The sequence below is a fragment of the Thamnophis elegans genome, chromosome 6, assembly GCF_009769535.1.
Source record: "Thamnophis elegans isolate rThaEle1 chromosome 6, rThaEle1.pri, whole genome shotgun sequence".
NCBI lineage: Eukaryota > Metazoa > Chordata > Lepidosauria > Squamata > Colubridae > Thamnophis > Thamnophis elegans.
In genome coordinates this window covers 30,594,237-30,606,532 of record NC_045546.1, presented here as the reverse complement: position 1 = coordinate 30,606,532, position 12,296 = coordinate 30,594,237, and the positions used below count along the sequence as shown (strand labels likewise).

General features: G+C 36.2%; 1 protein-coding gene across 2 annotated transcripts in view; it reads right to left on the bottom strand.

Moving 5' to 3' along the window:
• Window positions 1-1,321: 1,321 nt before the first annotated feature.
• CFAP44 (cilia and flagella associated protein 44) overlaps window positions 1,322-12,296 on the bottom strand; it is a 60,200-nt gene continuing 49,225 nt past the window's right edge. Inside the window, exons 28-35 of one of the 2 annotated variants that reach the window (XM_032219353.1) lie at window positions 11,098-11,293; window positions 9,476-9,586; window positions 6,798-6,928; window positions 6,038-6,154; window positions 5,428-5,629; window positions 4,507-4,667; window positions 3,405-3,539; window positions 1,322-2,503 (exon numbers count right to left, since the gene is read on the bottom strand). In XM_032219353.1, the coding sequence (XP_032075244.1) occupies window positions 2,318-2,503; window positions 3,405-3,539; window positions 4,507-4,667; window positions 5,428-5,629; window positions 6,038-6,154; window positions 6,798-6,928; window positions 9,476-9,586; window positions 11,098-11,293 (1,239 nt within the window). In that variant the 3' untranslated portion in view covers window positions 1,322-2,317. Of the gene's footprint in view, window positions 2,504-3,404; window positions 3,540-4,506; window positions 4,668-5,427; window positions 5,630-6,037; window positions 6,155-6,797; window positions 6,929-9,475; window positions 9,587-10,496; window positions 10,532-11,097; window positions 11,294-12,296 lie in introns of those variants that run through there. The other variant, XM_032219354.1, reaches the window with a different exon arrangement.

The following is a 12,296-nucleotide window of genomic DNA, read 5'->3' as shown; positions in this document are numbered from 1 at the left end:
AAAAATAAAGCATTTCTCCTTTTTTATTGAACTTGTTTTTGTAAATATTTGTTTGCTTTTTAAATCTTGACAACTATAAAATGATCCCTATAGTTCTTTTAATTTAAAAAGTTCACTGTACTATTTCAGTTAGGAATCAACAAAAGAAAGTCATTCAATAAAAGGAAGCCACATTTCATAAATATACCTGCATATCAATGCACTGACTACATTCTTGCCCTTCTTTGTTATTCCTCAAAAAGCTTTCTGTGGAAAGACAAGCAAATTTCTCCATATTATATTTAAATAACCTTTTAAAATTACTATTCCACAGTTCTAAAATTCAAAGCTTCTTCCTTAGTATATTTCTGCAAAACATGAATTCTTCTTCCTCTAAATTAATGCATCCAATCTAGTCAAATAATAAATCCAGACACACCTTCTGCAATCACATAGAGTGTAAAGGCAACTGCTGTTACAATGCATAGCCCAGAAATGGGGAAAGGAAGGACCAGACCAGAAGAGCTCTCCATCTTCGTTACTGGGTGTTTTTTCTCTTCTCCTGCTTCTCCTTCAGAGCACCTTCAAGGTCTTTGGCAATTGTCACAAATTGAGAGTAATTATTTCCAAGCAAAATTTTTGAAGTGCTCTTTAGCAAGACATATAGAGATGCAGTAACATGTATTCAACAACTAAGATATTTAGAACCAATTTATTTCCAAAACATTCAAGTGGAGACTTCATTTTTTAAGAGTGAGGAAGTCTTTTACGGATGACAGAAAAACACAACTGGTCTCCTGAATTTTTTTCAAACTAGGAACCAGTCATTATAGAGACCCTTATAGAGCTCATGTTTGCTGTTGTACCAGTAGTGAGGAGTAAATGGTCATGCTACCTGCCCTGAAAAACTGTAACTGGGGGGGGGGGGATTGGCACCCAAGGCTCGCTCACTTAGGGAGTTCCATCTAAGATATATTATTTTAGCTATTAGCTAGTTCTCTGATCTCCCACCATGATAAATCTGCTCCCTCGTTCTGCCCCCTGCCTCCCAATACTTGCTTGGCTTGCTAGATCTATATTATCTTTATCTCTCTGTGCCATTTCGGTTCTCTAAGTTACCCGCTTTCCTTTCCAAGTGTCCCCAACATCAGCTACTCTCCTCTCTCCTTCCATTCCCTTACTTCCAAGGAAATTGGAAAAAAAAAAACCCAGAGCTCTGGCTTTCTTCTTTTTCTGAAAAATATTGTAGACCAGGGGTGTCAAACTCACACCATCACATTGTTACCTGACATATTGCAACTTTCCCCCCCTTTCACTAAACCAGAGGTGGGTGTGGCCAGGGTGTGACCCATCTGGCCCATGGGCCGCAAGTTTGACACTCCTGTTCTAGACCAACATAGAACCAGACATGCTCAGAAAGGGAAAGGGAAAGAAATACAGACTTCCAAGATTATTATTATTTTTTTTTAAAAAAAATGGGACTGAGAAGTGAGACTTCCAAGAGTCAACTGCTTAAAAGTAAGATTACTATAAAGAAGTAATATGGTAAGACTCAGGCTCAGTAGAGTGTTTAAAATTTAATTACGCCCATATGCTTTATTACATAATATAAAAGTTAAATTAGAATCTGAAAATATTTCCATATGTTAGCTATGAAAATTATAAGCAGTTCACATAGCTGAGCAGCCACCAAGTGACACTGCCAATTTCAAAGTCTGTAACAGTTTAAGATACTGTAGAAGGAATAGTGATGATATGAGAACGCTCTGCTGATAATTTTTTTCTCAGTCAACTGCATCTTGACAGAATGCCAAGGCTTGCCCCCATTTTCCAGGTTATTGGTGGTTACTTTGGGTCTGGCTTAGTCTGTTTCTCATGTGCAGCATGCCATTGAGTAGTAATACATTATTGTTTCATACTGTGATAAAGACACAGTTTTACCAGCAAACCGGGAGAACAAGTTCCCATTTGCAGACTGTTCCTTGTTTGACATGTACAAATATGTATGTTGGGTTAGGTAATAGAACTATTTGTAGATTTTTGAGACCCTTCATATATCCACAGAAAACCCAACTGATTAGAAGAATGAGAGATACAGTCTATTTTATCCAGAACGATTCTATATCTTTAATAACTGTCATTCAAATGGTACAGGTTTTCTCAATCACTGCATCTCCAGAGAACTTATCATCTTAAAGTTCAACCTAAACAATAGTTCAAGGCAGAGCATTTCTTCCAGAATTAAAATAAACAAGGGTAAGTTCTCAAAAGCACTTTTCTGGCTAGATACATGAAATGAGTTATATTAAAAAAAAAAAACCCAAGACTAGGACACTATTTAATCTATAATCTCATCTCTCTGGAAAAGATTTTGAGAGGCTGGGAAGATACGACCATCTTTTCGACTCAGGAGAGTTATTTCTTCTTTCAAGACTTCAGTTTCTTGGGCTTGCAGCTGAACAAGTGCAATTAATTTTTCCCTTTCCTCAATATCTGCTCTGCGAGGTCCTTGAAATTCTGCTCCCTGTAAAACAAAATCCAGAAAGTTGTCTAAATGTCAGTAATAATCATTCGGATTGGTTGTTGTCCAGTACAACAGGGATTGTGGTAGGTGTTGAGTTCCTGAACATCTGGTGACAAGTGAACTGTGGGACACAGGATTGTTGGTTGAGCAGCTGCAGAACTACTGCAAGAAAATTTGTTTAGTGATCATCAACATAAGTATACAAAGGCTAAAACCAGAAATGATAATACTGCTAATAGAAATCAAGTCCAATGAGAAGACAATATCTGTAAAGGGAAAAAAACTACACCAGTTCTGGAAAGAATCTCATCCAGAATCAAAAACAAAGAATAAAAGCTAGCAAATCAATGTTATATTACTATACACTGTATAGTAATGCAAAATAAATATTCACAGAAATAGAATGGGAAGAACACTTAGAAAATACGAGCATTGACCAAATTTCCACCTGTCAATTACAAAAGCTACTGGATCCTCACATATACTATGCCAATTGAGCATAACATGCTAGGTTCTTTGGAAGAATACGGTACAAATGAAGGCCAACAGGAGCTAAAGAACTGCCAGCTATAATTTTACATTGTTAAATACACATTCTTCACAACAAAACAATCCAAGTATGCTATCCCCTTTTTGGCCTGATGAAAAGTATGTTTTTGTTTGCTTGCAACCTAGATAAAAAGTGCAATGTGTAACTAGATTAAATACCTTAATTATGGTGATTAAACTGTGGTCTTATACACAATAAAGGTCATAGATCAATTTGAGAATCTTGAATAGTAGCCGCATATACAGAATAAGAAATAATGGTCTTGTTACAACTACTATAGAAATCTTAAAAGATAAAAGAAAATGCTTTCGGGCTGACTACTCATGAATTTCTAAACAAAATAACACATACCAAGTTGTTCTGCAGTGAATCCACTTTAGCTTCAAGTTTCATCTTTTCTATGCAAAATGCATTCATTTGCTTTATTTTACTAGTATTTTCTTTTGTTACCATCATCTGCTGCTGACGCATCTCAAAAATTTTATTCTGGAAGATAGCATATTAATGAATGTATTAATAACTGTATCCATATCTGATATTTCCACTTGAGAGCTCAAGATTTCCCCTCACTTATAGCAGCCAATTTAGTACTGACTGAGAACTCAATCAGTGTGCATTAGTAGTTAGGTAGGAATCTGAAGATGTACCACCCTCTCAAAAACAACCTCAATATTCGTAAAAGTTGACTTCTGAGTTAAGCATTCGTGTGATTTTGGCAGTAGGACAAAGGCCTTTGACTTTCTTGATATTTTATGGAATTTATCTTTTTAAATAAATTGTAATAAACCATTACAGATACACAGTCAAATAAATCAGGAGAAATACGGAAAGACTAAGTATTATATTGAGTGTCATATGTATCTAGGAAGAATTCATGCTATTGGTGCAGAGCTGAACCCCGTTTGGCTTCCTCTCCAGCCCCCTGCAGCACACTTGATTTCTATTTTCTGACTGATCTCACGCAGGCCAGACAGGAACAGGCAAAGGGCCAGATGTGGCCCAGAGGCCATAAAATACCCAAGTCTGCCTTACCCAGTACACCAAACCAGGTTTTTTTAAAAAAAATAAAACTAGAAATAAAAATAAAGCATGAAGTGACTAAAATGAGATACAAGTAAGATTATTTAAGTTTCTCTCCATTTTTTCAAAAGGCAATGTCAACAAAAAAATAAAAAAATCAAAGTTTCTATTCCTGAGATTTTTTTTTTTTTTGCCTCTTACTTCTCTGAGCCAATAGTTCACCATTAAAATTTTTGCTAACATTGTTTCCAACCTTGCATATAATTTGTACAAAATAAGAAAATAAATTACAGGAAATACAGTATGTGGTTTAATGCAGAGTGAACTTTTTTATGAGTCCGTTTTTTAACCATGCCCCAAGCTTCTCCCAACACCAATCTGTTTGATACTTTCAAAGGCTGATTCATAGTACTGCTTCAATATCAAGTCATACCTCCCATTTTTTTAATTCTACCGCTTGAATTTGCTCTTTCTCCATTACTTTCATCCTGAGTTCTTCTAGGTTTGTGTTAACAGAAAGAGTCTGAAGGGCTTCCAAGTTTACAATCCGGCCAAATTTCATCATCATCAATTGATTACATTTCTCTTCCAGTTCTAAAAGATGGAAGCTTTAGATTGAAGTGATTTGTACATCATTTTCCCATCTTTTAAACAACATTTTAAATGATATTGTCTTGAAATACTGAATATTACATTTTCAATTAATACAGCAAGGATGCACACTAATATATCAGGCCTAAAACAATCTTCAGTTCTCATTGTAAAAGTAGGAAAGAATGCTTACAGCTTACTATTGTATGTGATATACCATTTATTGAACCAGAGAAACAGCTTTATCTTTCTTTGAAAAAGTGAGTTCAACAAGTTTGATGAGAGAGTTAAATTAGTTAAGAATTTGAGGGGAAACAAAATCACCTAACATATTTTATTCCCTAAGAGAGCAGTAGACAGTGCAAGACCAGCTAAGCTCATGTTAGACCTAAGTGATTCCTTTTTAAAAACAAAATAATTGTAATAACTGAAATTGGCATGCTTGATTAGAAAGCACAAGGCAGTTCAGAGGATACATAGCACTATGCACCAATGTCTTCTTTGAATTGCTAATTAAATATTGCTGGTATTTGTTATCTCACCTTCCTAATGTCTGCCTTAGTGGTTCAATATCTAGGGCTCCATTGAACTGTAGAAGCAATGTTGTAAAACATTTCCACTTTTCTGTGTCAGCATCTACATTTCTAGAAAACAGCTAGAGTATATAAACTACACTTGCAGGAAATAGTAGTTCATCATCTCCTTGCCCTGGACCACAATGAAATATCTTTACATACTAATTCAATTGAAATCAGAAACTTACGCTCAATCGTACGTGCTATTTCTCTTCTGTCTCGAATTAGTTGTTTATGCTGTTCCCGGGCTTTCTTATAAAGGGACCTCTGTTCTAATTTCTCCTGCTGCAAAGTCAAAATTCTTTGCTGCAAGTTCACTAAAGATAGATTGGTAAATACCAAAGACTGTGAGAGATCAGAGGGAATTTCTCCACTCGACATATATTCCACCTGCAAATAAAAGTAGAATGTACATAAATCTGGAGAGCTCTGTATTATTTTGCTAATTCTCACTGATTGTCTACAAGAGTGTCCAAGAGTTGTTCATATGCTTCTAGGTGGACACTGAGTCTAGAGAAACAAAATAATTCTGTTCAATTATTGAAGAAGCTTCTTGAATGAAAAGTGAAATGCCTTCAAGGAAAAGCAAAGTTTTTTTTCCAAAATGTGCCTTTTGAAAAACCACCTTTGGCACAATTCTGTCCAATATTTCAAATCGATAGGTTATGAAGACGGTTTGAAAGACGCTTCAATTTTATACTAGTAGTAATAAAGAAAACAAATTACAAGCCTTCATATAAAAAACAAGGATTTATCAAAAGTCCAATCAACAGCAGTAAAATCCATAAGAGTCATCACCTGGTGAAGTTTTAGAGGCACTACAACATGTAGCTCATTCAGCCTCTGCTGCTTTTCTCTCTGAAAGGCCTCAAGTTCCCCTTCTGCATTATCTAGGCTCGCCACTACAACTTTCACCTGTTAAGAAATAGCAATGTTACAAAAGAAAGATCTTATAATGCAGGCACTGGCCATCACAAAATAATTTGTTAGATTAAGGTAAAGCAGGAGGAAGTGGTCCATTATTTTTCTGCTATAGAAAAACTATTTTTTCTTTTTGTCAGTTTTTTAGCTGAGGAGATAAGGAAGTGATACTATCTGCAAAGCAAAGAATATTATCAAGCAACATGTCCCCTGCTCCCAATATACAATTAAAGGACTTCTCTCTCCCTGCTAATAGCAGTACTCCAAAACCAGCCTTTTCATTGCTATTTTTGTTTTCCACACTAAAAACAAGCATGTGGTCACGTAGCCGAAATGGATGTTTACTATATTTCTAATATAGTCCCTATTAAGAAAAGTTAATTTAGGCAATAAACATATCAACAACAACTTTAAGTCTCCACAGGACAGCTCATCTGTTATTTCAGGTTATGATTCCAAACTTCAATGACTAGAATGAATACAGTCCAAAATTTGTTTTATAGAATTGTTGCTTCCGTAAAGTAACTATTCCAGTCTTAATATTGTAACCCACATCTAAGTAAACAGCAGAGGTGGGCTTTCAGGAATGTATTACTAGCTAGGGGACAGACCTGGCTAGTTGAAAAATCCATTGTACCTTCTTTGACAATGCGTCATATTCTTTCCTGGCATTTTCAATAGCTTTTTTCTCTTCAACTAAAGCCTCCTCAATATCTAGTCGTTTCTCTCGAAGCTGCAGCGTGTTCTCAAAGAGTGACTCATCACAATCTGACATAAGAAAGAATTCAAGTTAAATAACTGCTACAATTTTAACTTAGCCTGAAGCTCAGTTGTTTTAAAACAGCAATCTAAAAATTAGACAGCTTAAAGATGTAAGCTGTGCATAGTTATTTAGAACTGTGCTACTACAAATACTTCCATATCTTCTGGAGTACGCTTCTACATAAATAGGCATGTTTTTGAACTGCACAAATGCTAGCCATTGGGCTCATCAATATTACTTTAATCATGAGTTTTAGAAGTCCTGCTCTGAAATAAAAGTATTAAGAGAAGCAATAAAACTATGAAACTATGAAATTCCCTCACCCAGGGAAGAGTGGATTTGGAAATGCCTGAAAAATTACACTGATGATTTTTTGTGAAATAGCAATTTCTTAAGATTAGGGAGGGAAGAGAAAGTGATAGTGTGGGGATGAGCAAAAATGGTAGAGTGGAAGTAGAAAATAGCAACTATCAAAGATTATGACAGAGGCTGTGATGGTTTGGGAATGGGAATATTATGACAAAGAAGAAGAAAGTAGAACATACTAACTGTGGGAAGATACTGCAGGAATTTAGAAGACCCAATACTAGCTCAGCCTTCATCTCTTTCTTTGCTCTTCTGTTCAGAGAACTGTGTCCCCCAAAAGTGTAAAGTCAAATCCTCAATATCAAAAGGAGAGGATGTTTGTAGTTCAGGGTTTTGAACTAGGGGTCCTTGGTGCTCTCTGAGCTTGTTTGTTTTCTTGCAGACATTTCATTTCCAAACTAGATAAGATCATCAATGATTACCTAGTTTGGTAATGAAACATCGGCAAGGAAGCTTCCAAGGTCAGAGAGCACCAAGGACCCCAGAGTCCTCAATTAGGTGTTGATTCACAATGTGAAGTGGGAAGGGGCTCCTGACTCATAGCTCCTGCTAAAAGAATATAGCTGCCTCTGGCTGATCTTTAGTTGCACTCCTACCTGGACCACAAATGTGCTGGTAATGATAACTAATGTCTTGACCATCACACACTGCAAGTTTAACTCAACTCACTATATGTAGGGCAGCCTTTTAAGGTGATTTGGAAGGTTCTATTGATCTAGAATGCAGTGATCAAATTGCTGACAAAACAATTCAGCTGCTGCAAGATAATACTGATTTTGAAATCAGTTAGCAATAATCTCATTGGCCTAACTCAAGCCCTATGTGGCAAAGCATTGAGTTACATTGTGTACTGCCTTGCCAACATTGATTTTGCCAAGTTGGAATATCCTAGGCTGAGCTGCTAAAATCCCTCCTCCCCAGAAAGTACATGGAACTTGTGTCAAGCAATAAACTTTCTCTATAGTGGCCACATGCCCTGGAACATTGTACTTATAGAGTAGTAGAATTACTAATAATGCCCTTTCTTTTAGTATACTACAAGGTAATTGAAATTTACAATTCCATTACACTGTTATTCTAGCTGACCATGTACATTCTGCCTTGGTGTATATGTCTTATTCTGTTTTGATTATTTTAATTGTTCATGCTCAGTTGTACACTGCTCAGAGTATAAAGATATTGCAAATATATCCACATAGGGTAGCATAGGAAAAAGAAAGTAATTAAATGATAGAGATTATTTGCTTTACCGATCTATTCTTTTTTCAGCTACTAATCTATTCTGCAAGTCCCATCAGTAATAATAATCATCACCGACCTTATTGCTATTATTATATAACATAAAACCAATTAAAGATAGATGGAGAGAAAGAGAGGGAGAAATCATATTGAAAAATTCAATATAATAGGAATTCTGGGAGTTGAAGTCCACATATCTTCAGGGTTGTCAAGGTTAAAAATGCTAGTTTATAGTAGGAATGAACCTACTGAACTTTCCCTGGGACCAAAACAATAGTGAGAATTCTCAAGATTATAATACAGTCTTTTATTATGGGTAGGTACAAAAACTCGACTATAAGCTGAACATTGCAAATGCAAATCACCATAGAATGTCACAGACAACAATTTTAAGAACTCATAGTTTTCTCTGTGGTTTATATATAAAATTATTCTACAGAACACGGTTTTAAAATATAAAAATGGCTTAGGCTCTGGTTATCCTGAGGTCATATTATGGAGATTTCTGTTAATAGGAAGTTATGGATTAAAATCACAAGATGACAGCAAAAGGCTTAGTTTGAATTTTGACCTCAAAGAGGGTTTAGAATTTAGAATAAAATCCATATAACAATATGGAACTTTTCTGTATTCTTAAGAAAAGCCATCAATGTTTCATAACAGATAACTTGCTACTTATTCAGCAATAATTTCTTCACATAATTAACAAGAATATTTATTAGCACCACTGTACATACACTAAGCAAGCAGGGATATAATATGTGTTGCAAAGGATAAATGAAGCTAAGTTTTGGGAATGTTATGTTTTCCTGATACATAAACACATTCTGACAATACAAATGAAACTGCCATATATACTATCAAAATTTGAAGTTTCTGTTTTTTGGGGGAAAAGGTATTTTATTGTTTCCAAATGTTATATTTGAAGAAGAGATAATGCTACTTACTTTTTGGACAAACAGAATCGTCAAAGACTTCATCCTCAGATCCTGATTCCTCTTCATCACTCTCTAAACTAGACTCCTCTTCACTCTCTTCCTCACTTTCTTCCTCTTCATCTGGAATTAAACAATGTGATCATGGCACAGAAAATCAACAGAATCTGACTTATAGTTTTACTAACTTTTCACCTAATAAAATATTATTAAAAATGGGAAAACAAAAAAAAAACAGGAGGTAAGATGCATGCAAAATTTTGAACTTATCATTTGCTTTCTTTTTACATGCCACTTTCATTTTATGTAGGGAACTGGAAACAAAACATATATCAAGATGCACATACACAATATGGTATAGCCTGGATTATATTAATTTCCACTAGTGGTACATGTAAATGAATTTGTGTAAGAGAAAGTAATTATAAAAAGTAATGCTAAATAATAATACCGTATTTATCGGCGTATAACACGCAGTTTTAAAACTAAAATTGCAAGCTTAAACCCTGCCTGCGTGTTATACGCCGATACTGCGTGTTATACGCCGGGTCCCAAACTGCCTGCTCCAGCTGATTCACCGGCGCCCATGATACTCATAGAAGTGCAGCATCCATTTCATGGCAGCGTCGGCGGCTCTCCAGCTACCCTGCCTGATATAACCCCTACCTTGCAGCAGTGGCGGCAGCTCTCCAGCCACCTGCTGTTCGCTTTAACCCCATCATTGAACAAGCGGCGGCTGGAGAGCCACCCGCTGCCTGATTTAACCCCATCCTAGCAGCAGCGGCTCGCAGCGGCCAGAGAGCCGCCCGCTGCCTGTATTTTTTCTCCATCATTGCGGGTGCTTACCTTCCCGCCCGCCTGCTCTCTGGTCCCAAGTGTACGCGCCGGCATTCTCCCAATCAGCTGTGAGTCCGCAGCCGCCCGCGCTGCTGTTTTAAAGGCTGCTCCTCAGGACCCTCCGAGGCCACCGTACTTCTGACGAGTGACGTCCCTGACGTTACGCTGAGGACGTTACTCGTCAGCGCAATTAAAGAGTAACCTGAGTCTGCTAGCGACACAGGCCAGGTACTGTGGTGAAAACAAAAACATATAGAAATAGGGGTTTATGTGGGGGGGGCTTGTTATGTGGCGCAGGGGGAAAGAGTATGTGATATGGGGGGTGGGGTTATATGGTACAGGTGGTATCAGGACTATGTGGTACAGGGGGATTAGGTTGTACAGGTGGATCTGGGGGGGGGATTAGGTGGTACAGGGGGATCAGAGGGGGGAAAATGATGTGACAGAAGAGGGTGGGGAAGTAATTCATGTTCTAATGTTATAAATTTTAATCCAACATTAAGTTCCGAGCTTCCAAGTCATTTATTTTTAATGAAAAAAAATTTTACTCAAATTTTTGTGTTAAAATGGGGGATGCGTGTTATACGCCGGTGCGTGTTATACGCCGATAAATACGGTAATTACTATAATTTATCTAACATTTCTCTGTAAAAAATAGTACAGACGCTCTTTCTTAATAACTTAGACACACGGAAGAATTACTAGGTGAAACATGCAGTGTTTGCTTTCATTTGCCCTGTAATGTGGAACTTTCTAAAAAGTAAAAAGTTAATCAAGAAACTATGCTTCTGACTTACCTCCTTCACCTTCCACTTCTTTCTTCTTAACACGTTTGATCTTTTTCTTGAGAACTTTAGTAAGGAATGTAGCAAACTTGTTATTTTCTCCCAAGGATGCTTGAAAAGTGGCATAGAGGATTTTTTCTCTTTCTTGGAGCTTTGCAATTTCTGTTTTTTTATTCTCTATGAGGCCAAGCCAGTCATTTAACTTGCTCTTTTATTTTAAAAAAATGAAAACAACAAAGCTAATTAATATTGATGTTACTATTAACAATATGACACACAGTACTTGATTTAAATTCTTAAAGTGAAAATGTCAACACTATTCCCTGCCCAAAAATATTAATAAAGGAATGGGGAACTGGAACAAATTCCTCCATCTGTTTTTTTTTATTCTCTATTAGGCCAAGCCAGTCATTTAACTTGTTCTTTTATTTTAAAAAATTGAAAACAATAAAGCTAATTAATATTGATGTTAGTACTAACAATATGACTCACACAGTACTTGATTTAAATTCTTAAAGTGAAAATGTCAACACTATTCCCTGCCCAAAAATATTAATAAAGGAATGGGGAACTGGAACAAATTCCTCCATCTTTGAATTATACTAGGAGAATTCTAGTCAGAATGCTAGAATTAAGGAAATAAATTAAGGAAATAAATCCAGACAATGCTTGTCCAACACTTCCAGCTAATACAATATCTCCATCTTTCCAGCCTATATAAGAACAGCCTATGTACATTGAATCTTCAGAATGTAAACTATGATGCAACAACTACATAGATTCACACCAATCACACAATTATCTTTTGAAATAAGCAATGCTATATAAAGCTCATAAAAGGTAGGAACCAAAAGAAATTAAACAAAAGAGAAAAAAACCCCATCTCAATCTATTTTATACGATGCCATTTGCTATATCTCTCCTTTCGTATCTTTCCAAATCATTCTTGCTTTCATCATGCCCATGTACCAAATTATAAATCATGTTTTATTCTTTAAACTTCTTACCTAATTTTTTTTTGAGAAATGTATCAACTCCACACAATATTCCTGTGCACCTTTTCACTATTCCTTTACATAAGTTTTGCAATGCAATCCTTATTCAGCTACCCAGACGTGGTCTGGAGTTGGCTGACACCAAATCAAACCAACCAACCAACCAACCAACCAACCAACCAACCAATCGTCTTTAAATTAATATTCCTTCCATAC